The 23,115-nt window shown below is 44.8% G+C and overlaps 3 protein-coding genes across 3 annotated transcripts in view; 2 read left to right on the top strand and 1 right to left on the bottom strand.

Moving 5' to 3' along the window:
* Nucleotides 1–23,115, bottom strand: part of LOC140419002 (uncharacterized) — a 283,990-nt gene that overhangs the window by 11,438 nt on the left and 249,437 nt on the right. The window lies entirely within an intron of this gene.
* The window catches only part of LOC140418987 (uncharacterized), a 384,502-nt gene that overhangs the window by 150,288 nt on the left and 211,099 nt on the right, over nt 1–23,115 (top strand). The gene's annotated exons all lie outside the window — the stretch shown is intronic.
* LOC140417803 (uncharacterized) overlaps nt 14,971–23,115 on the top strand; it is a 44,563-nt gene continuing 36,418 nt past the window's right edge. The window contains exons 1-2 of the mRNA XM_072501258.1: nt 14,971–15,027; nt 16,685–18,219. Of these exons, the coding sequence (XP_072357359.1) occupies nt 16,853–18,219 (1,367 nt within the window). The 5' untranslated portion in view covers nt 14,971–15,027; nt 16,685–16,852. The remainder of the gene's footprint in view (nt 15,028–16,684; nt 18,220–23,115) is intronic.

The raw sequence follows: 23,115 nt of genomic DNA, 5'->3' as shown, positions 1-23,115 counted from the left end.
CATTTTTGAAACGTTCCTTCATGACAAAATATCCAGCAAACTGCTTCACTCTGAGTTTCAAATTCCTATTTATGGGGCAGAATATTTGTCCAGGGCTGTGACAATAATTCGAATTTATATTGTGACTTGAACAGAATAAAACTTTGAAGACTTTCAGAGAAACGTTACAAAGCAACAATTGACACTGAGCCACAAGAGGAGATATTAGATTTTAAGGACAATCTTAATGGAGGAAGTGAATCGGAGAGTTTTAAGGAGGAAATTCCAGAAATTGAGGCCCTGGCAACTAAGTAATGGTTGAGAGATTAAAATCAGGAATGCTCACGTGGCTGGAATTAAATGAGTGCAGAAATCTCAAAGGGGTGTGTGTGGAGATTACAGAGATCAGGATGGTCATTACCTTGGAGTAAAACAATGAGAAATTTAAACTTTTTGTGCCTTTTAAAAGGAAGCATTTGCAGATCAGTGGGCACAGGGGCTGGTGTGAGTAAGCACTTGGGTAGCAGAGTTTTGGATGGGATGGAGGGGGTTGTTTAATGTTAGAGTCCGGCTGTGAGTGCAATGGAATAATTTGTTTGAGAGGTAACAGAAGAATGGATGATGGTTTCTGCAGCAGATGTGAACAGAGACTAAGGTAGAGTTAAGTTTTGTTCCTGAGGTGGAAATCAGCAATCTTGGTGATGATGTGGATCTGTGGTCAAGAGCTCATCTGGGGCTGAAATATTTCACCAGGGTTGTGAACAGTCTGTTTCAGCCTCAGACATTTGACAGGGATGGAATTTGTTACAAGGGAGTGGAGATTGTAGTGGGGATGAAAGGCAATGGGTTCAGTCTTGTCAATATTTAAATGGAGGAAAGTTCTGCTCATCCAGCACTGGATGTTGGATAAGTTTGGACAGTGTGCGTCTTGGAAAGGAACTTGCAGGTGGTGATGTTAACATACATCTGCTGTCCTGCTCCATCCAGGTGGTGGAGGTTAAGTGTTTAGGAGATTCTGTCAAATTGTGATTCAGTTGTTGATCCATTGATTCCTGTTACCCTCACTTCATTCTCACTCTCTCTCCCTTTCCATCAATCTTTTTGATTCTCTCTCTCCCCCACTACTCACTCTCTTTCTCTCTCACTCTGTTTCTCACATAAAATTCGAGTCCAGAGGGTTGTGGATGATACTAATCATTATTGTCACAAGTAGGGTTACATGAACACTGCAATGAAGTTACTGTGACCATCGATGAATATACTTAAGGCTCAGATGGTGAGATGTTTGGTCTCAGGAAGTCAAAGGACATAGAGAGCTAACGGGAAAGTGGAATTGAAGATGGAGGTCAGCCACAATCGTGTTCAAGGCAGAGCAGGTTCGACGGGCCAAATGGTCCACTTCTGCTCCTATTTCTTGTGTTCTTGCAGAGGCCCAAATCTTGTGTGGGCTCAGGCCGGGTGGCAGGTTCCCTTCGCTGAAGGACATTAACAAACTAGTTCACTTTTCACAACAGGTTCAACAGTTTTCGTGGTCACTTTTTCCCAGTGCCGGCCCCACAAGTTACCAGATTCATTCAGCTCAATTTCACAACATGCCTTTGTGTTTTTGTGGGTTCTCTCTCACTCCCTATTTTCAGTTTTAAATCAGTTTCACAGGGTATTAGCAGGGAAGGATGTGCAATTGGGAAACTCCAACCAAGCACCACATCAAAACCTGACAGTCGTGGAACTGATCGTAACCTGAAAATCATCAGATTTTGAACATGGAAGGAAAAAGCACAGTTCACAGTGGGGAGAAACCATACACGTGTTCTGTGAGTTGTCAAAACACAAGCGCAGTCACAGCAGGGAGAAACCATGGAAATGTGGGCCTGTGTCAAGGCGTTCAATTACCCATCTGACCTGGCAACCCATCGACACATTCACACTGGGGGCAGGTGACAGGCTTCTCCCGATGCCTGTTGATGCACCAGCGAGTTCACACTGGGGAAAGGCCTTTCACCTGCCCTGAGTGTAGGAAGGGATTCACTCATTCATCCCAACTGCTGACACACCAGCAGATTCACAATGATGAGAGACCTTTTAAATTCAGAAAATTCGGGAAGTGCTTTAAAAGTTCTCGGGTTCAGGTGTCCCATCAAAGAGTTCACACTGACGAGAGACCGTTTAAATGCTGCCACTAGGTGACATCATCCAAAAGTGTTAGTTTTCACATGTCCACTGACAACACCCAGCTCTAGCTCACCACCATCCCTCCACTGTTACTAAATTATCAAACTGCTTGTCCCACATCCGGTACTGGATGAGCTGAAATTTCCCCCAATTAAAAATTGGGAAGACCAAAGCCATTGTCTTCAGTCACCATTAGAAATTCCGTTCCCTAACTCCCGAGTCCATCCCTCTCCCTGGGAACTGTCTGAGGCTGAACCACACTCTGCACAACCTCCGTGTCAGATTTGACCCCAAGATGAGTTTCTGACCCCATATCCACACCATCACTAATACCAGATATTTCAGTCTCCATAATGTCACCTGTCCACTCCCACACCAGCTGCTGCTGAAACCTCATCCATGCCCCTGTTACCTTTAGACTTGATTCCAATACATTCCTGTCCAGCCTCCTATTCACCCCACATGGAAATGGGAGATCATCCAAAACTCTGCTGACCGTGTATTTTCTCACACAAAGTCCTGTTCACCTTCACCGCTGTGCTCACTGACCTACATTGGGTCTGATTAAGCAAAGCCTCCATTATAAAATTTGCATTCGTGTTGTCAAATCTCTCTATGGCCATGAACATCATCAGCCTTTAAACATGGAAGCAAAGAGCCCTGTTCAATGTGGGGAGAAACAGTTCACGTGTTCTGAATGTAGATTATGTTTTAGCCGATGACCTAACCTTTCGAACAATATGTAGTCTCGCTGGGAGAAGCTTTGGAAATCTGGGGACTGTGGAATAGATGTAATCAGACCTGGAGATTCATCGACCTGCTCACACTGAGGAGCGACCGTTAATGTTCTCCCTGTGTGGGAAGGGATTCACTCAGTTCACCAACCTCACTTCATCAGGGTCAATCTGTACTGGACTGCTACCAAGTGCAATGTATCTTTCCTGAGGTTTGGTGCCCTGTATGGAACACAGTTCATGCAGCAAGTGAGGAAAAGACAGCAGGAATTTCTCTAATCTGTGATTTACAAGGACACATACTCCGGTTCCCAGCAGTTATGTTTCTTCAGTAATTTCCTCATCCTCCCTAAACTACCCTGCCTGTTAATTCTGTTATTTCTGATAGTTCCACTACTGTAACTATAAACATCACAAATTAGAATTCAATCCGTTGCAAGGGCAGCACGATGTCACAGTGGTTAGCACTGCTGCTTACGGCACTGAGGTCCCAGGTCCGATCCTGGCCCTGGGTCACTGTCTGTGTGGACTTTACATATTCTCCCTGTGTTTGCGTGGGTCTCATCCCCAAAACCCAAAGATGTGCAGGGTAGGTGAATTGACGATGCTAAATTGCCCCTTAATTGAAAAAATATAATTGGGTACTCTAAATTTATTTTTAAATTTTTAAAATCTGTTCCATGATTCACTCTGGTTTAAGTTTATGTTGAGGTTAATAACAGACAAACTCTGTCCTCCCCCCCCCCCCCCTATCTGACTAGAGTTTCCAATGAGTCGATTCTGTGGAATGGAATGTCTTATCAGCGTTTCCACGGTGACCTGTCTGCAGTGAAGGAATGTCTTATCAGCGTTTCCACGGTGACCTGTCTGCAGTGAAGCGCCTGCTTGAGTTTCTAACTCAGACTAAACTTCTCTCTCCCATAACACGCATTTTATATCAGACATTGGATGTCAATGTATTTCAGCCATGTTATGTTAATATCTCCAAAACCCTAAAAGGAGTTCAGATACACAAATGTTTAAACGTGGGAGGACAAGTTGATAAAGTGTTTAAAAAAACACATGGGATCCAAGGTTTTATAATTCTGGGTGTGGAATACAAAATGACAGAGGTCATTTAAATCTGTACAAATCATTGGTTAGGCTGCAGTTTAGAATATTAGATCAGGTTTTGGGGATCTTACACCAGGAAGGATGTCAAGGCCATGGGAAGGGTGCAGAAGAGATTCACTGAAATGATCCCAGGGAAGAGAGGCTTCAGTTACCAGGAGAGATTAGAGAAACTGGGGCTCTTTTCATTCGAACAGAGGCTGACAGGAGATCAAAGGGAGGGGGGTTCGATTCCGGCCTTGGGTGACTGTGTAGAGTTTGCACTTCCTCCCCACGTCTGCGTGAGTTCCTTCCGGGTGCTCCAGTTTCCTCCCACAGTCCAAAGATGCACAGGTTAGGTGGATTGGCCATTCTAAAAGATTTCTACTGAGTGTCCAAAGGTTAGGTGGGGTTACGGGGATAGGGTGGAGGAGTGGTCCTGAGTGGGGTGCCGGTTTGAAGGGTTAGTGCAGACTCGATGGGCCGAATGGCCTCCTTCTGCACTGTAGGGATTCTATGAAACAGAAAAATACTTGGATGAAATATAAAGAAATGGTGCAACAGTGTTCAGCACTCTCACTGTCCCTCTGGAACCGTGTGGGGTGGGGGGGGGGGGGGTGATGGTTTCTCTGATCTCTGAATGAAATGTTATTTTTAAAGTGAAGGGTGTCTGTACTGGAAAATCTGAGTACCACGTGCCAGCTTGAACCATTCTCCAATCAGTTCCAGCACAGCTCCCTCTACATTGCCCCATGAAACATTCCCAAGGCGGATACAAAATGGTGTTAGATACAGAGTAAATCTTCCTCGATGCTGTCCCCATCAAACACTCCCACAATAGGTATAGCACAAGGTTAGACACAGAGGAAATCCCCTTACACACTGTCCCCATCAAAAACTCCCAGGACAATTACAGCACGGGGTTAGATACAGAAGAAATCCCCATATACACTGACCCCATCAAACACTCTCGGACAGGTACAACACGGGGTTTGATACAGAGTAAAGTTCCAGTTACCCTCGGTCATCAAACACTGCCAGAGCAGATACACAGGCAGGTTAGCAAAACCATCCCTGGATGCCAAGGCTAGGAGAGACAGTATGGAAGGTATTGGGAGCTGGGACTGTTAAAATTTGGTTTGGGGATTGCAGATTACCCACAACATGGAGTGGGGGAATGGGGTTAGATCAAGCTTAAAGTGCATCCAGGTAGATAAATCCCCGGAAACTGGTGAAATGTATCCCAGGAAATTGTGGGAGGCTAGGATGGAAATTGCGAGTTCCCTAGTAGAGATATTGAATCGTCGATAGCCACAGGTGAGGTGCCTGAAGATTGGAAGGTACCAAATGTTGTGCCTTTGTTTAAGAAAGGCCAGAGGGAAAAGCCTGGGAATTACAGACCGGTGAGCCTCACGTCTGTGGTGGATAAGTTGTTAGAAGGCATTCTGAGAGAGGATCAACAGGCATTTAGAAAGACGAGGACTGATTAGGGACAGCCAACGTTGCTTTGCAAGTGGAAAATCATGAATCACAAATTTGATTGGGTTTTTTGAAGGGGGAACCAAGAAGGTAGATGAGGGCAGTGCAGTTGACACTGTCGACAAGGACTTTAGCGAGGCCTTTGGTAAGGTACCGCATGGTAGGTTGTTGCACAAGGTTAAATCTCACGGGATCCAGGGCGAGGTAGCCAATTGGATACAAAATTGGCTTTGCGGCAGAAGACAAAGAGTGGTTGTAGAGGGTTGTCTTTCAAACTGGAGGCCTGTGACCAGCGGTGTGCCTCCGGGATCAGTGCTGGGTCCACTGTTATTTATATTAATTATTTGGATGAGAATGTAGGAGGCAGGTCAGTAAGTTTGCAGATGACACCATGATTGGTGGCACAGTGGACAGTGAAGGTTATCCAGTGGACAGTGAAGGTTATCCAGTGGACAGTGAAGGTTATCTAGGATTGCAACGGGACCTGAATCAATTGGGTCAGTGGGCCAATGAATGGCAGATGGAGTTTAATTTAGATACGTAGGAGGTGATGCATTTTGTTAGATCAATTCGGGGCAAGACCTACTCAATTAATGGTCGGGAGTTGGGGAGAGTTATAGAACAAAAAGATCTAGGAGTACAGGTTCATAGCTCCTTGAAAGTGGAGTCACAGGTGGTGAAGAAGGCATTTAGCATACTTGGTTTCATTGGTCAGAACATTGAATACAGGAGTTGTGATGTCTTGCTGAAGTTGGACAAGACATTAGTAAGGCCACACACGGAGTACTGTGTACAGTTCTGGTCACCATATTATAGAAAGGATATTATTTAACCAGAAGGAGTGCAGAAGAGATTTACGAGGATGCTACCAGGACTTGATGGTTTGAGTTATAAGGAGAGGCTGGATAGACTAGGACATCCTTCTTGTCCTGTGCACAGGACCCTGGCTCGGACCTAACTAGTCCTGTCCTGCCCTTTATCATGTAATCCTTTGCCTTGTTTTCCCTCCAGATTTTTCCTCACTATCAAGTGTCTAATCATTTTTTGTGTCATAGGTTAACTTCTTATTGATGTTCCTACATTTACTTTCCAATCAATGATATAAACCAGGAATGAAGGATCCAGTACCGAATCCTTTGAAACCTGTACTGGAAACAGCCCTTTGATTTTCTCTATTCTTTATGGGATGTGAGTGTCAGGGGCAAACCAGCTTGGCTGCCCATTCCTAATTGACCTTAAACTGAGTGGCTTGCTGGGCAATTTCAGAGGACAGTTCAGAGTTAAACACATTGCAATGGGTTGGCCAGACCAGGTGATGATGGCAGATTTCCTTCCCAGAGGCAACCACGGGGTGGTTTTTACAACAATCAACAATAATTTAATGTTCACACAGGGACTAGCTTTTAATTCCAGATTTATTCATTGAATTTGTTTCTTCCAGCTGCCATGGTGGAATTTGATCCATGTCCACAGAATGATAGCCAAGGCTTCTGAATTACTTGTCCTGTGATATTACCACAGAGTCACCATCTTCCAGTCACAAAAAAACACCCAACAATCGTCAATTAGCACTTCCTGCCATTGAGGCAATTTTAAATCCAACTCATAACTTTCTCTTGGATCTCATGATCTTTTAGTTTTCTGCCCAGTTTGCCATATGGCACCATGTAGATGTAGAGAGATTATTTCCAGTTCTGAGACAATCCAAAATTTGGGGTCAGAAATGCATGAAAGTCACAGATAAATCTCATGGGAAATAAGGAGAAATGTGTTTACTCCGAGCGATTAGAATGTGGAACTCACTACCACAGGATGTGGTTGTGGCAAAAAGCTGAGATCCTTTCAAAAGGAAACTAGATGAATGCATGAGAGAGAAAGGAATAGAAAGAGAGACTGAAAGACTGAGCTGAGTAGATGGGATGGGAGGAGAAACGTGTGGAGTAGCAACACCCGCAGAAGCCAGTTGGGACAAGTGGCCTGTTTCTGTTCTGTGTATTCTCTGTAATTCCTCTAAACTTTTACAGGGTATTAGAAGTCGAGAATTTACTGGCAGCGATCTGAAATGAATTATCAGAAACATTCAGAGTGACTCTCCTCATCAGGACCTGAATGTGGAAGGAGAAATGTTTGTCTGTTCTGTCTGTGGGAAAGATTTCAAAAATCAGTGACTGGAAAAGCACCGAGATACCCACACAGCCAAGTGAGAGTGTTCCAGTGAACTGAACTGACTGTGGAAATAGCTTCAACCAGTTACACTGCTTGACAAAACATCACACCATTCACAGCAGGGAGAAATGTACACGTGTTCTGTGTGTGGACGAAGCTTCAACTGATCATCCAACCTAGAGAGACACAACAACACCGACACCATGGAGAAACCGTGGAAATGTGGGGACTGTGGGAAGGGATTCAGTTACCCGTACCAGCTGGAAATTCATCGACGCAGTCACACTGGAGAGAGGTCATTCACCTGCTGTGTGTGTGGGAAGGGATTTGCGGAGTTATCCAAGCTCCCTATCCACATGCGAGTTCACACCGGGGAGAAGCCATTCCCCTGCTTGGTGTGTGGGAAGGAATTTGCACAATTATCCAGCCTGCTGACACATCGACGTGTTCATACTGATAAGAGACCTTTTAAATGTTCTGAGTGTGAGAAGAGTTTGAAAAGCAGAGGTGAGGTGCTGACACACCAGCGCAGCCACACGGGAGAGAGGCCATTCACCTGCTCCATGTGTGGGAAGGGATTCAGTCAGTCATCCACCCTGCGGATACATCAGAGAGCTGACACTGGTGAAAGACCGCTCAGTTGCTCTATGTGTGGGAAGAGATTCACTCAGTCATCCAGTCTGGTGGAGCACCAAAGAGTTCACAGTGGGGAGAGGCCGTTCATCTGCTCTGTGTGCGGGAAGGGATTTACTCATTCATTCAACCTACTGAGACAGCAGCGAGTTCACACTGGGGAGAGGTCATTCATCTGTTCTGTGTGTGGGAAGGGATTCACTCGTTCATCCAACTTTGTGACACACCAGCGAGTTCAGAAGTGAGAGCAGGGGCTTGTTTCACTGTTGTTAATCACATCCAAATTGAAACATGTTTGTTCGGATAATTGAAGTTTGTTTTCCTGATTTTCATAGCCCAATAACTGAGCTGGTGTTTAATGTTTTCGATAAATGTCAAATTTGCTTCCAACACATTTTTGTAGATTTTTGTCTTTCCCTCCTGAGTGTTTAGAATCACCTGTCTGAAGCTCAAAGGACAATCGGAGGTAGAATCATGTGGCAGGAACAGAACTTCAGCCTGGACACAGTCCTTCAGGCTCCCACTGAGAGAATCACCGCTTTCTCATCTCTCTTCAGTGACAGTAAAGTCCCCACGTGGGTTAATCTTGTCAGATTTATGACTCAAACTAAATACAAATTCTCCAACTGCTGTTGTGGGATTGGAACTCACATCTCCAGAGCATTTTGTTTAGATTCCGCATTACTAATCCAATAACGTAACCACTCGGCTATCGTACCTTTCTTTATTTGGAGATCTGTTGTATAATCATAGCAGCAGTTAACAGGCTCCGCTGAGATCCTCTTAATTTAATAATAATAATCTTTATTCTCACAAGTAAGCTTACATTAACTCTGCAATGAAGTTACTGTGAAAATCCCCTAGTCGCCACATTCTGGAGCCTGTTCGGGTACACTGAGGGAGAATTCACAAGTTACCTAAAAGCACGTCTTTCAGGTCTTGTGGGAGGAAACTGGAGCACCCGGAGGGAACCCACGCAGACACTGAGAATTCGCAGACTCCACACAAATAGTGACCCAAGCCGGAATCGAACCTGGGACCCTGCGCTGTGAAGCAACAGTGCTAATCACTGTGCTACCATGCCACTCAGAGATTTAACCTCAACCCCACATTCCTGTCCCCCCCGAATAGCCTTTCACCCCCGTGTTGATTAAGAATCTCTCTAGCTCTGCCTTAAAAAATATTCAGAGACTATTGTTTCTGCTGCCTTTTGAGGATGAGTTCCAGAGATTCATGACCGTCTGAGAGAAACAAATTTTTCTAATCTCTGTAATAAATAAGCTACCTCCTTATTTTCAAACCCTGACCCCGAGTTCTAGATTCTCCGACACGAGGAAACATCCTCTCCACATCCACACTTTCAACGGCCCTCGGGATCTTAAAGGTTTCAATCAAGTTGCCTCTTACTCTTCTGAACTCTAGTAGATAACTTCCTCAACCTTTCCTCATAAGATGAGCCACCCTTTCCAGGTATTAGTCCAGTAAACTTTCTCAGAACTGCTTCTGATGCATTTACATATTTCCTTAAATAAGTAGACCAATACTGTACATAGTACTCCAGATGTGGCCTCACCAATTTGTTGTACAACTGAAGCATAATCTCCCTACTTTTGTAATCAATTCCCCTCACAATAAATGATGAAATTCAATGAGCTTTCCTATTCACTTGCTGTACTTCTATACCAGCCGTTTGTGATTCACACACAAGGACACCCAAATCCTTATGCACCCTAGAGCTTTTCAACTTCTCATCATGTAGATAAAAGCGTTTTTCAAATTCTTCCTGCCAAGCTGATCAATTTCACATTTTCTCAAATTATACTCCATTTGCCTGAGCTTTGCCCACTCACTTCACCTATCTATGTCCCTTTGTAGCCTCCTTATGTCCTTTTCACAATTTACTTTCCTCCCTATCTTTCTGTCATCAGCAAATTTAACAACCATACCTTCAATCTCTTAAGTCTTTACCTAAATTATAATAAGTTGAGACCCTAGCACTGATCCCTGTCGCACACCACTTGTCACAACCTGTCAACTAGAAAAAGACCCATTCGCACCAACTCTGCTTCCTGATAGCTAGCCAATCTGCAATACATACCAATATGTTACGGCCTACACCATGAGCTTTTATTTCACACAATAACCTTTGATGTGGCACCTTATCAAATGCCTCCTGTAAATCTAAATACAGTGCATCCACCGGTTCCCCTTTATCCACAGTACATATAACTCCTGCAAATAACTCCAATAAATTGGTTTCACATAATTTTCCTTTCACAAAACCATCTTGACTCTGCCTGATTGAATTTTTCCAAGTTTCCTGCTGTAACATATTTAGTAATGGCTTCTAACATTTTCACTCTGACAGATTTTTAGCTAACTGGCCTATAGTTCCTTGCTTCTGTCTCCCTTTTTGAATAAATTAGTTACATTTGCTATCTTGCAATCTAATGGGACCTTCCTCCAATCTCGGGAATATTGGAAAATTAAAACCAGTGCAATAACTATCTGATTAGTGACTTCTTTCAAGTCTTTACGGTGAGGTCTATCTGGACCAGGGGACTTTTAAGCCCACAGACCCAATAATTTGCCCAATACCACTTGCTTGGTTATTGTAATTTTGACGCGTTCCTCCCACCCTTCCATTTCATGATTTGCAGCTATTTCTGCAATATTACTTGTTCCTCAATTGTGAAGGTAGATGTAAAATACATGTTTAATTCATCCGCCATCGCCCTACTTTCCATTCCCCAGATGCACTTTCTAAAGCACCAATGTTCACTTTGTTAATTATTTTCTTATTTAAATATCTATAGAATTCCTATTGTCCATCTTTATATTTCTGGCTAACTTTCGCTCATACTCTAGTTTCTCCTTCCTTATAAATAGTTTCATCACTTTTTATGTTCTTTATATTCTTTCCAATCTTCTGACCTGCCACTTGTCTTTGTGCAAATATGTGCTTTTTCTTTCAGTTCAATATTGTCTTTAACTCCATTAGTGAACCACAGATGATGGGCCCTACCCTTGGAATTTTCTTTTTCATTTGAATGTGGCTATTCGGTATATTCTCAAATATCCTTTTGAATGTCTGCCACTAAACATCTGTTGATCCATCCCTTAAGCACATTTGCCAGTTCACTCTCACTAGCTCCAACTTCATGCCCTCAGAATTGCTCTTAATCAAGTTCAAAATACTCGTCTTGGACAAACTCTTCTCTCCCTGAAACTGAATGTAAAACTCAATCATGGGGTGGCATGGTGGTTAATAATAATAATCTTTCTTATCACAAGTAGGCTTACATTAACACTGCAATGAAGTTACTGTGAAAATCCCCGAGTTGCCACATTCTGCCGCCTGTTCGGGTACACAGAGGGAGAATTCAGAATGTTTAATTCACCTAACAAGCACTTCTTTCGGGACTTGGTGGAGGAAATAGGAGCACTCAGAGGAAACCCATACAGACACAGTGAGAATGTGCAGACTCTGCACAGACAGGTGACCAAAACCGGGATTCGAACCCGGGTGCTACCATGCTGCCGTGCGCTGCTGTTTCACGGCGCTGAGGACCCGGGTTTGATTCCGGACCCGGGTCTCATGTGGAGTTTGTACTTCTCCCCGTGTCTGCATGGGTCTCACCCCCACAACCCAAAATGATGTGCAGGAGAGTTGAATCCGATATGCTAAATTGCTCCTTAATTGAAAAAAAGAATACCCTCAATCCATGAGGGTATCAATTAATCCTATCTCATTGCACAATATCAGGTCTAGTATAGCCTGTCCTTTGGTTGGTTTCAGAATGTGCTGTTCTAGGAAACTATCCTGAAAACATTGTATAATCTCCTCATCTAAGGTACTTTTGCCATCTGATTTTTCCAATTTATATGTAGATTAAAATCTCCCTTGATTATTGCTGTACTTTTCTGACAAGCTCACATTATTTCTTCTTTTATACCCTGTCCTATTGCATAGCTACAATTTGGAAGCATCACTCCCACAAGTAACATCGACCTTTATAATTTCTCACCTTGGCCCAAACTGCTTCTACATCCTGGTTTTCTGAATTTAGGTAATCCCTCTCTAATGTGCTAATAGCATCCTTAATAAACAGAGCCACCCTTCCATCTATTCCTAGCTTCTTATCATTCCTAAATCTCACCTCCCCTTCAATATTCAGGTCCCAAGCTATGTGATCCTGTAGCCATGTCTCTGTAATAGCTATCAGATCACACTTACTGCAAATAGGATTTAGTATCAGTTCATTCATTTTGGTTTGAATGCTACGTGCATTCAGACACAGAGCCTTAACTGTTGTCCTTTTATCATTTTTGTAGCATAAACATAGAATTTACGATGCAGAAGGAGGCCATTCGGCGTATCGAGTCTTTGCCGGCCCTCGGAAAGAGTACCCTACTTAAGCCCACACCTCCACCCCATCCCCATAAGCCCTCCTACCCTTTTTGGACACTAAAGGCAATTTAGCATGGCCAATCCATCTAACCTGCACATCTTTGGATTGTGGGAGGAAACCAGAGCACCCGGAGGAAACCCACGCAGACACGGGGAGAACGTGCAGACTCCACACAGACAGTGACCCAAGCCAGGAATCGAGCCTGGGACCCTGGAGCTATGAGGCAACTGTGCTAACCACTATGCAGTCGTGCCACTCATAGCATCTTGCCTTATCTGCTGAATCACTCTTAGATCTGTCCCTTGCTGTCACGGTCTGTTTACCATTTCCTATATTAGTACTTGTCTCTTGTCTTGTCTCTACCTTGGTGTGTGCTACCATTGGCCTCCGCTTTGTCAGTCAGACTCAGCCATGGGCAGTGGCTGTGCTGCTCCCCATAGTTGAAATGCTGGCATCTCATTCTGTAGGATCACAAGCTCAGAATAACCACTTTTTAATGTACTAGAGGGCAATCAGCGACTCGGACTGAACCCAAACACATTCATACTGGTGAGAGGCTGTTCACCTGCTCTGTGTGAGAAGAGATTCAATTTGTCAACTCACAAACTGACCTGCCAATGCACAAGTGACTGCAAGGATTTGATTCTGCTGTTATTGCTGCTGACAATGCAGCATGCTTGCCTTCATCAGCTGGGGCAATGAGTACAGAAGTTGGAAAATCATGTTGCAGCTATATAAAATCTTGGTTAGCCCGCATTTGGAATATTGCGTGCAGTTCTGGTCACCATATTATCAGAAGGACGTGGAATCTTTGGAGAGAGTGCAAAGCAGGTTCACCAGAATGTTGCCTGATCTCGAGGGTGTTGGCAATGAGGAGAGGTTGAATAAACTAGGTTTGTTTTCACTGGAAAGACAGAGGCTGAGGGGAGACCTGATGGAAGTCTACAAAATTATGAGAGGCATCGACAGGATGGATAGTTGGAGGTTTTTTCTCAGGGTGCAGTGTCAATTACAAATGGGGCACAGGTTCAAGGTGAGAGGGGGAAGTTTAAGGGAGATGTGCGGGCTAAGCTTTTTACGAAGAGAGCGGTGGGTGCCTGGAACATGCTGTCAGAGGATTTGGTGGAAGCAGGCACATTAGCAACATTTAAGAGGCTTCTGGATGGGTACATGAATAGGCAGGAATTAGAGGGATAGGGTCCGAGTCAGGGCAGAAGGTTTTTTTTTTTAGTTAGGGCATCATGATCAGCACAGGCTTGGCGGCCGAAGGGCCTGTTCCTGTGCAGTGTGTTACTTTGTTCTTTGTAATCACATCTAGGACTGAATCATTTTCATTCTGACAATTCGCCTTTGCTTCTGTTGATAATACCCATAACTGTTTTGAACCTCGTGTCTTTCCTACCTGATTGTTTAACTTCAACTATCTGGAGCTCAGAAAGGATAATCTGGGGAGGATCATACAGCAATAACTGAGCTTCAGGCTGGACAGTTCTTCACGGTCACACAGAGAGACGAACATGCACTTTGGTCTTTCTCATCTCTCTTCACTAACAGTGTGCGTTAACATAAAATAAATGTTTCCCGGCTTCTCTCTCTTTCCCAGCTCTTCGATATGGAACTGAAGACTCTTTTACAACTGTGCTCAGAGCCAGGAAGAAGAACAGAAAATGTCAGAAACAGGCTGTCAAATCAGGAGATTGGTGGACAACTGATTTGGTCCAGATGGAAAATAAAACGACGAAAGATAAATTGGTAACCAGGGTTTCACAATAATTGAACTCTGAAGAAGCCAGACGAACTCAAAACATTCCTTCAGTTTCTCTGGTCTTTTCCAGAATTTCCTATTTTTAATTCAAATTACTCACTTGACTGGTGAACAGAGGATCTTGCCCGTGATTTGTTACAGAACTCGCTGCTCCCTTAATCCTCTGACCTCTGAGTTCTCTTCCTGTTGGCTTCCAGGACAATCGATCAACAGTCGCCAACATTACACGTCAGATAAAGTTCAGGGGTTTGGAGGATGAAACAAAATGAGGCCTTGACTTATAACATTTTATTTTTCAATGACACACGATGTTTCTCTCTATGAATGGGTGAATCCAAAAAAGCTCCACCCCCTGGAGCCTGCTTCCCGGAGCATGCGCGGCTGCAGGAAGCTGAGACGGGCATTAGCGCAGACTCAGTAACACCGAATATAAACAAATAGGGACCTCTAATGGCGGGGATTTTACCCAGCCTTCCCAGCGATGGTGAATGCCCTCTATCAGCTGGAGATCTGAACGCATGCGCGGTTCCTCCAGTGTTCCGAGCATACGCAGGCTCTGATGGTGATGGAGAGACGTCTGTTTGTCGCTCGGCAGCCGGTAAGAGGCAATAGCAGCGGCGGGAGGGGATTCTGCGACTGCGTAGTTCGGAAGAGATTTCATTAACACCCGGTGTAGGCGGCAAACCCCAAATAACAACCTGCAGCTCCCGCGTTTGAGGCGTCGGTGCTTTCTCCGGGACAGGCCCAGGTTAACGGCCGCCATCTTTTTCCAGCGGGGAGCAGAGCGCAGGCGCGGGTTTCTTGGTGACGTAACAATGAAGGGCAGGACGCTGGGAAGTGGAGGGTCAGAGGGAGCTTGTCCACAGATCCTGAGGCAGCAGCACAGGGACATCAGCTGCTTCAGAAGGCAGATGGGATACTTGTCTTTATTAGCCAAGATGTGGAGATGCCGGCGTTGGACTGTCTTGGTGTGTTGGGTAAGCTGGGTCTGCGAGGACTGTGTTTACTGCAGCAATGAGAGAGACAGGCTTCCAACACTTGAAGACATGCAACTCGATTTTATTGAACTCTTAGATATCATCCATACGTTAACTGTGGGTTGACACTATGCTGACTTGACTGGAGACCTGAGACTAACCTGACCAGACTATCTTACTACCACATGGTGTATGTTCTAGTTGCTGCTCACGGCTCTGACTGTCTCAAAGGCTGGATCCCCAGAAAGCGGGAAAGCTAGTGCCCTCTAGCTTTATAGTGCTCGTGTCCTGTCTGGTGATTGGCTGCTGTGTTCTGTGTGTTCACTGGTCATCCTGTGTGTCAATCACTGCCTGTCTGTGCACCATCATATACCTGTGTGTATATTGTGACAAGTCTCACAACACCAGGTTAAAGTCCAACAGGTTTGTTTCGAATCACTAGCTTTCGGAGCACAGCTCCTTCATCAGGGGAGTCCCGATTAGCCGAAGCATAGAATGATGTGGAGATGCCGGCGTTGGACTGGGGTGAGCACAGTAAGAAGTCTTAATATAGACAAATTCAAAGATGCAAGACAATGCTCAGAATGCGAGCATTTGCAGTTAATTAAGTGTTTACAGATCGAGAGATAGGGGTAACCCCAGGTTAAAGAGGTGTGAATTGTCTCAAGCCAGGACAGTTGGTAAGATTTTGCAAGCCCAGGCCAGATGGTGGGGAGTGAATGTAATACGACATGAATCCCAGGTCCTGGTTCTTGATTAATAAGGGGCTCTTGGGTTATGGGGAGAAGACAGGAGAATGGGGGGGGGGGGGGGGGGGGGGGTGAGAAGACAGGAGAATGGGGATGAGAAAAATATCAGCCATGATTGCATCGCGGAGCAGACTTGTTGGGTCGAGTAGCCTAATCCTGCTCCTATGTCTTGTGGTCTTGATATGGAATAGCATGCATGACTTTGGACCAAGTCCTAAAACTGGCATTAGAATAGATGGTGTTTGATGGTCAGCACAGTCACAATGGGCGTCTTTTTGTGCTGTAAAACTCTATGGTTTCAGCGCAGGAAGGAGCAAAAAATGCAGGATGGCGTTTTAAAACTTCGGTGCAACAAGTGAGGAAGAAATGGTCCATAGAAACTAGAATTGTCCGTTCTGAATTTCTGTCTGTACTGACGTGATGATTTTTGTGAAATCCTGATTTGTCTCAGAACTAAAAGGATTCTAACTTCAGGGTGACTACCTCCTTCTGTGCTGTGACTTTGTCTCATTCTATTCTTTTATAACAGGATCTGGAAGCATTCACTCCGGAGTGAAAGAGTCCAGTATATTGACTGTAGAAAGAGGTTTCTCTGGTTGCAAAGCCTGACAGTGGAGAGAAAACAAACACGTGTTGGGTGTGTGGACGAAGCTTCAACTGATCATCCAACCCAGAGAGACACCAGGACATCGGCACCATGGAGAAACCGTGGAAATGTGGGGACTGTGGGAAGGGATTTAATTACCCATCCCGACTGGAAGTCCATCGACGCAGTCACACTGTGGCTGGCACGATGGAGAAACCATGGAAATGTGAGGAATGTGGGAAGGGATTCAATTATCCATCCTTGCTGGAACTTCACCGACGCAGTCACACGGGAGAGAAACCCTGGAAATGTGAGGACTGTGGGAAAGGATTCAATTATCCATCCCTGCTGGAAATTCACCAACGCAGTCACACGGGAGAGAAACCCTGGAAATGTGAGGAATGTGGGAAAGGATTCAATCATGCCTCCTTGTTGGAAAACCATCGACGCAGTCTTACTGGGGAGACAATATGGAAATGTGAGAAATGTGGGAAAGGTTTCAATTATCCATCCCTGCTGGAATACCATCACTGCAGCCACACTGGGGGAGGGACCATGGAGAAACTGAGGAAATGTGAGGACTGTGGCAAAGGATTTAATTTCACATGTCTGCTGGAAATCCATCGACGCAGTCACACTCGGGAGAAGCCATTCACCTGTTCTGAATGTGGGAAGGGATTTAATAAGTCAACCACCCTGCTGAGACACCAGCGAAATCACACTGAGGAGAAGTCCTTCAGCTGCACTGACTGTGGAAAGAGTTTCAGGCAGTTAACCAACCTCACTGCACACCAGCGGGTTCACACCGGGGAGAGACCATTCAGCTGCCTCGTGTGTGGGAAGAGATTTACTGAGTCCTCCACCCTGCTGATACACCAACGCACTCACACTGGGGAGAAGCCATTCAGCTGCACTTACTGTGGAAAGAGGTTTAGTCAGTCTTCCGACCTCACTAGACACCAGCGAATTCACACTGGAGAGACACCATTCATCTGCTCCGTGTGTGGGAAGAGATTCACTCATTCATCTGGCCTCTGGTCACACCGGCGAGTTCACACCGAGGAGAAACCATTCAGCTGCAGCTCCTGTGGAAAGAGATTCAGGCAGCCTTCTGTCCTCACTGCACATCAACGCATTCACACTGGGGAGAGACCGTTCATCTGCTCTGTCTGTGGGAAAGGATTCACTCATTCATCCGGCCTTTGGTCACACCGGCGAGTTCACACTGAGGAGAAGCCATTCAGCTGCACTATCTGTGGAAAGAGCTTCAGACATTCTTCCGTCCTCACTGCACACCAACGCACTCACACTGGGGAGAGACCATTCACCTGCTCCCAGTGTGGGAAGGGATTCACTCAATGCTCTCACCTGCTGACACACCAGCGAGTTCACACTGGGGATAGACCGTTCACCTGCTCGGTGAGTGGGAAGGGATTCACTCAGTCACAACACCTACTGTCACATCAGCAAGTTCACAAGTGACAGCAGTCGTTGAATTCTGCTGTAACTGCTGCTGTTAATTACGTCAATAATTGGTCATCTGAGTCTATTTGGTTTGTTTCTGCTGATATTAAGAATAACTGACTGGAGTTTAATATTCTGGACAAGCCACTGATTTTGAGGATCACAGTCCCCCTTTTTAAAAGCACCATCTGTGAATTTTCCGCTTAATTCAAGAACCCATGTCACGAGTAGGCTTCAATAAAGTTACTGTGAAAAGCCCCTAGTCGCCACATTCCGGCGCCTGTTCGGGGAGGCTGGTACGGGAATCGAACCATGCTGCTGGCCTGTCTTGGTCTGCTTTAAAAGCCAGCGATTTGGCCAATGTGCTAAACCAGCCCCTGGGAAGTGGTAGCACAGGCAGTACTGCTTATAATTCATTCACGAAAGGTGTAGTGTCAGAGGACTGGTGGATCACTAATGTAATTCCTGTATTTAAGAAGGGGACAGACCATGCCCAGGGATGGTACACCAGTCAGCTTCACATCAGCAAATAATACAATCCTGACTAAAATAGAGAATATAAGAACATCTAGAAAAAATAAATATAACAATGAACAGTCAGTGTGGATTTCAGAAGGGAAAATCTTGCCTGACCAATCTTCTTGAATGTTTTGATGTGATAACAGAGAGCATAGACAATGGTAATGCAGTCAATGTTATTTATCTGGATTTTCAAAAGGCCATTGATAAGATTACCTACGGGAGAATAATGGACATGGTTTGAGAATGTGTTGGGACAAATGATAGACTGGATTGCCAGCTGGCTTCAAGACAGAAAGGAGAGAGTGGGAGTAAAGGGGAGTTATTCAGAGTGACAGAAGGTGGGAAGTGATGTTCCACAAGGATCAGTGCTGGGACCATGGCTGTTCACAATTTCCATTCACCACTTGGACTTTGAAATCCAATACACAATCTCTAAACTGGGAAGATAGAATCGAGGAGAACTGCAATAAATTACACGAGGACATTTCAAAACTTGCTGAATAGACAAATAATTGACAACTGAAGTAGAACATGGAAAAATGTGAGGTTGTGCATTTTGGTAGGAATAGGGAGGTCACTTACGTGGAAGTTGTGAGTGTTGATGTTGGAGAGAAACAGAGGTCTCCGAGCAATAAAGAAATTAAACCAAGCACGGAGCGTTAATGTCGGAGGGTTAGAAATAAAAAGAAGGAAGTTATGATAATCCTTTGGGACCTTGGTTACACCATACGTAGAGTACAGGCTGTGGTTCTGTCCAGCCTACATCTTAGGCAACCTTCCATCTTGTGAGATGACAGTTTGCATCTTAAGGTTTCAGCTCTGTTTTAACCATTGCCTGGGATAGTTCAGGAGCCTTTCTGTGGCAAGACAAAACCTGACACATTTGCTGCAGATGAAGACATTGGGCTGAGAAGGTGCTGGATTCTCTGGATCCTCTCCTCAGCAAACTGAACTTTCCATTTCTCTGGTCCCCACATTATAAGATGGAGACACTGGAGAGGGAACAGAGAAGATTCACAAGGATGATACCAGAAATGTGTGAGCTTATAAATCAGGAAAGTATTGAGAGGCAGGTCCTCTTTACTCCTGGTAAATGAAGACTGAGGGGGTGACCAAATGGAGGTGTATAAAATGATGAAAGGTTTTGATAGCGAGGATTCACAGTGAATGTTTCCTCTTGTGGGGAAGAGCAAAACCAGAGACCACGATATACGATAGTCATCAAGAAACCCAATAGGAAATTCAGAAAACACTTTCACCCAGAGAATGGTGAGAATGAGCTCAAACTGGAGGCCTGTGACCAGTGGTGTGCCTCAGGGATCAGTGCTGGGTCCATTGTTATTTGTTACTAATAATGATTTGATGAGAATGTAGGAGGCACTGTTAGTACATTTGTAGATGACACCAAGATTGGTGGCATAGTGAACAGTGAAGAAGGTTACCTAGGATTGCATTGGGATCTTGATCAATTGGGATAGTGGGTAGATGAATGGCGGATGGAGTTTAATTTAGATGAATGTGTGGTGATGCATTTTGGTAGATCGAATCGGGGCAGGACCTACTCAGTTAATGGTAGAGAATTGGGGAGAGTTATGGAACAAAGAGATCTAAGAGTACAGGCTCATAGCTCCTTGAAAGTGGAGTCATGGGTGGACAAGATGGTGAAGAAGGCATTCAGCATTCTTGGTTTCATTGGTCAGAACATTGAATACAGGAGTTGGGACGTCTTGCTGAAGTTGTACAAGACATTAGTAAGGCCACCTTGGAGCACTGTCTACAGTTCTGGTCCTATTATAGAAAGGATATTATTAAAATTGAAAGAGCGCAGAAAGGATTTACTCAGATGCTACCAGGGCTTGATGGTTTGAGTTAAGAGGAGAGGCTGGATAGACTGGAACTCTTTTCCCTGGAGTGTCAGAGGCTTAGGGGTGAACTTATGTAGGTCTATAAAATAATGAGGGACATTAAGGTCAATATCTTTTCCCAAAGATAGGGGAGTTTAAAACTAGAGGGCATAGGTTGAAGGTGAGAGGGGAGAGATACAAAAGGGTCCGGAGGGGCAATTCTTTCACAGGGAGGGTGGTGAGTGTCTGGAATGTGCTGCCAGAGGTAGTAGTAGAGGTGGATACAATTTTGTCTTTTAAAAAACATTTAGACAGTTATATGGGTAATATGGGCATCGAGGTATATGGACCAAATGCAGACAATTGGAACTCTCTTGGGGGTAAGAATTGGGTGGCATGGACAAGTTAGGCCGAAAGGCCTGTTTCCATGCTGTAAACTTCTATTACTCTATCAAAGGGAGTGGGTGAAGCGAATAGTATCCATGTATTTATAGGGAGGCTGGACAACGTGTATGTATGGGAGAAGCAAAGTTGGGAGGAGGCTCAAATAGAACTCAAACACCAGTACAAACTGGGTGGGCCGAATGGCCAGTCTCTGTACTGTATATCCTGTGTATCCCATTCAAGGTTGAAACTGATCATCCATCCTGGAAAGACACAAGGATAGCTGCAACAGGGAGAAACTTAGAAATTTTGTGACTGTAGGAAAGGATTCAGTTCTCCATACCAGCTGGGAACTCATTGACACATAGAACATAGAAAATACAGCACAGAACAGGCCCTTCGGCCCACGATGTTGTGCCGAACCTTTGTCCTAGATTAATCATAGATTATCATTGAATTTACAGTGCAGAAGGAGGCCATTCGGCCCTTTGAGTCTGCACCGGCTCTTGGAAAGAGCACCCTACCCAAACTCAACACCTCCACCCAACACCAAGGGCAATTTGGACATTAAGGGCAATTTATCATTGGCCAATTCACCTAACCCGCACATCTTTGGACTGTGGGAGGAAACCGGAGCACCCGGAGGAAACCCACGCAGACACGGGGAGGATGTGCAGACTCCGCACAGACAATGACCCAATCCGGAATCGAACCTGGGACCATGGAGCTGTGAAGCAATTGTGCTATGCACAATGCTACCGTGCTGCCCTTAAGAACAAATAAATCTACACTATATCATTTTACCATAATCCATGTACCTATCCAATAGCTGCTTGAAGGTCCCTAATGTTTCCGACTCAACTACTTCCACAGGCAGTGCATTGCATGCCCCCACTACTCTCTGGGTAAAGAACCTACCTCTGATATCCCTCTTATATCTTCCACCTTTCACCTTAAATTTATGTCCCTTTGTAATGGTGTGTTCCACCCGGGGAAAAAGTCTCTGACTGTCTACTCTATCTATTCCCCTGATGATCTTATAAACCTCTATCAAGTCGCCCCTCATCCTTCTCCGCTCTAATGAGACACCGCCACACCAGGGAGAGACCGTTCACCTGCTCGGTGTGCGTGGGAAGAAATTCACTGAATTGTCCAGCTTCCAGAAACACCAGCATATTTAAGTGTCCGCACTGTGTGAAAACTTTTAAAGCGATAAATATCTGATGAAATACCAACTCACACAGGAGAGAAACCATTCATTGCACTGTGTAGGAAGGGATTCACTCAGTCACTTAACCTGCTGACACACCAGCGAGTTCCCAACTGGCTGTATTGGGTGGCCACCAGCATCGCTGGTCATCGGCACATTGCTGATGTGGGAGCTCCCAGGCCTTCTGCATTGCAACAGTGACTCACCTTCAACAGCATTTCATTTTATAAAGGTTTTGGGACTTCCTGAGGTTCAATATATATATTTTTTCAATGTCACCTGATGTACTTCACAAAATCACACTGTTTCAGATGTAAAATGTTCAGAGACAGGGAAAGGAGTGTGAGTGGACACAACTTCCTCCAATATCGGAGGTTAGGCTTTGTCCTCTGTACTGTCGCTGAACACTGGAACATTTGTTTTGTGTGGATTTCCTTTTTTTTTTAGTCCTGGGGGTGGGGGGTGAGGGGGGGGGGGGTTGCTGATTGGAGTTTACAGCCGTTTCAGGGCAGTTAAAAGTCGACCACATAGCTTTAGGTCGGAAGTCGCATGTAGGCCAGACCAGGGTTTTTACGACAATTCATGTTAATTTCATGGTCACCATTATTGAGGATTTTATTAATGGAATTTAAATTCCACCAATCCATATTGGGATTTAAGCCTATGTTCCAGAATATTTATCTGGGCCTCTGGACTACTAGTCCAGTGACATAATCACTACCCCTCCATCTCTCTGTATCCTAACTCACAGTTAGTCCCATTCACTGATCTACATTGGTTCACGGTCCAACAATGCATCGATTTTTTTTTTACAATTCTCAGATTTTTTTTCAAATCCCTGCCTGATGTCGTTCCTCCCTCTCTATGTAATCACCTCCTGCCCGCCATCCCACCCAGATCGTTCTGCTCCTCCAACTCTGGACCTCACAGATCCCCGATTTTCATCACTC

The sequence above is a fragment of the Scyliorhinus torazame genome, chromosome 5, assembly GCF_047496885.1.
Source record: "Scyliorhinus torazame isolate Kashiwa2021f chromosome 5, sScyTor2.1, whole genome shotgun sequence".
In the NCBI taxonomy this organism is placed as follows: Eukaryota; Metazoa; Chordata; class Chondrichthyes; order Carcharhiniformes; family Scyliorhinidae; genus Scyliorhinus; species Scyliorhinus torazame.
This window is presented reverse-complemented; position numbering and strand designations above follow the sequence as displayed.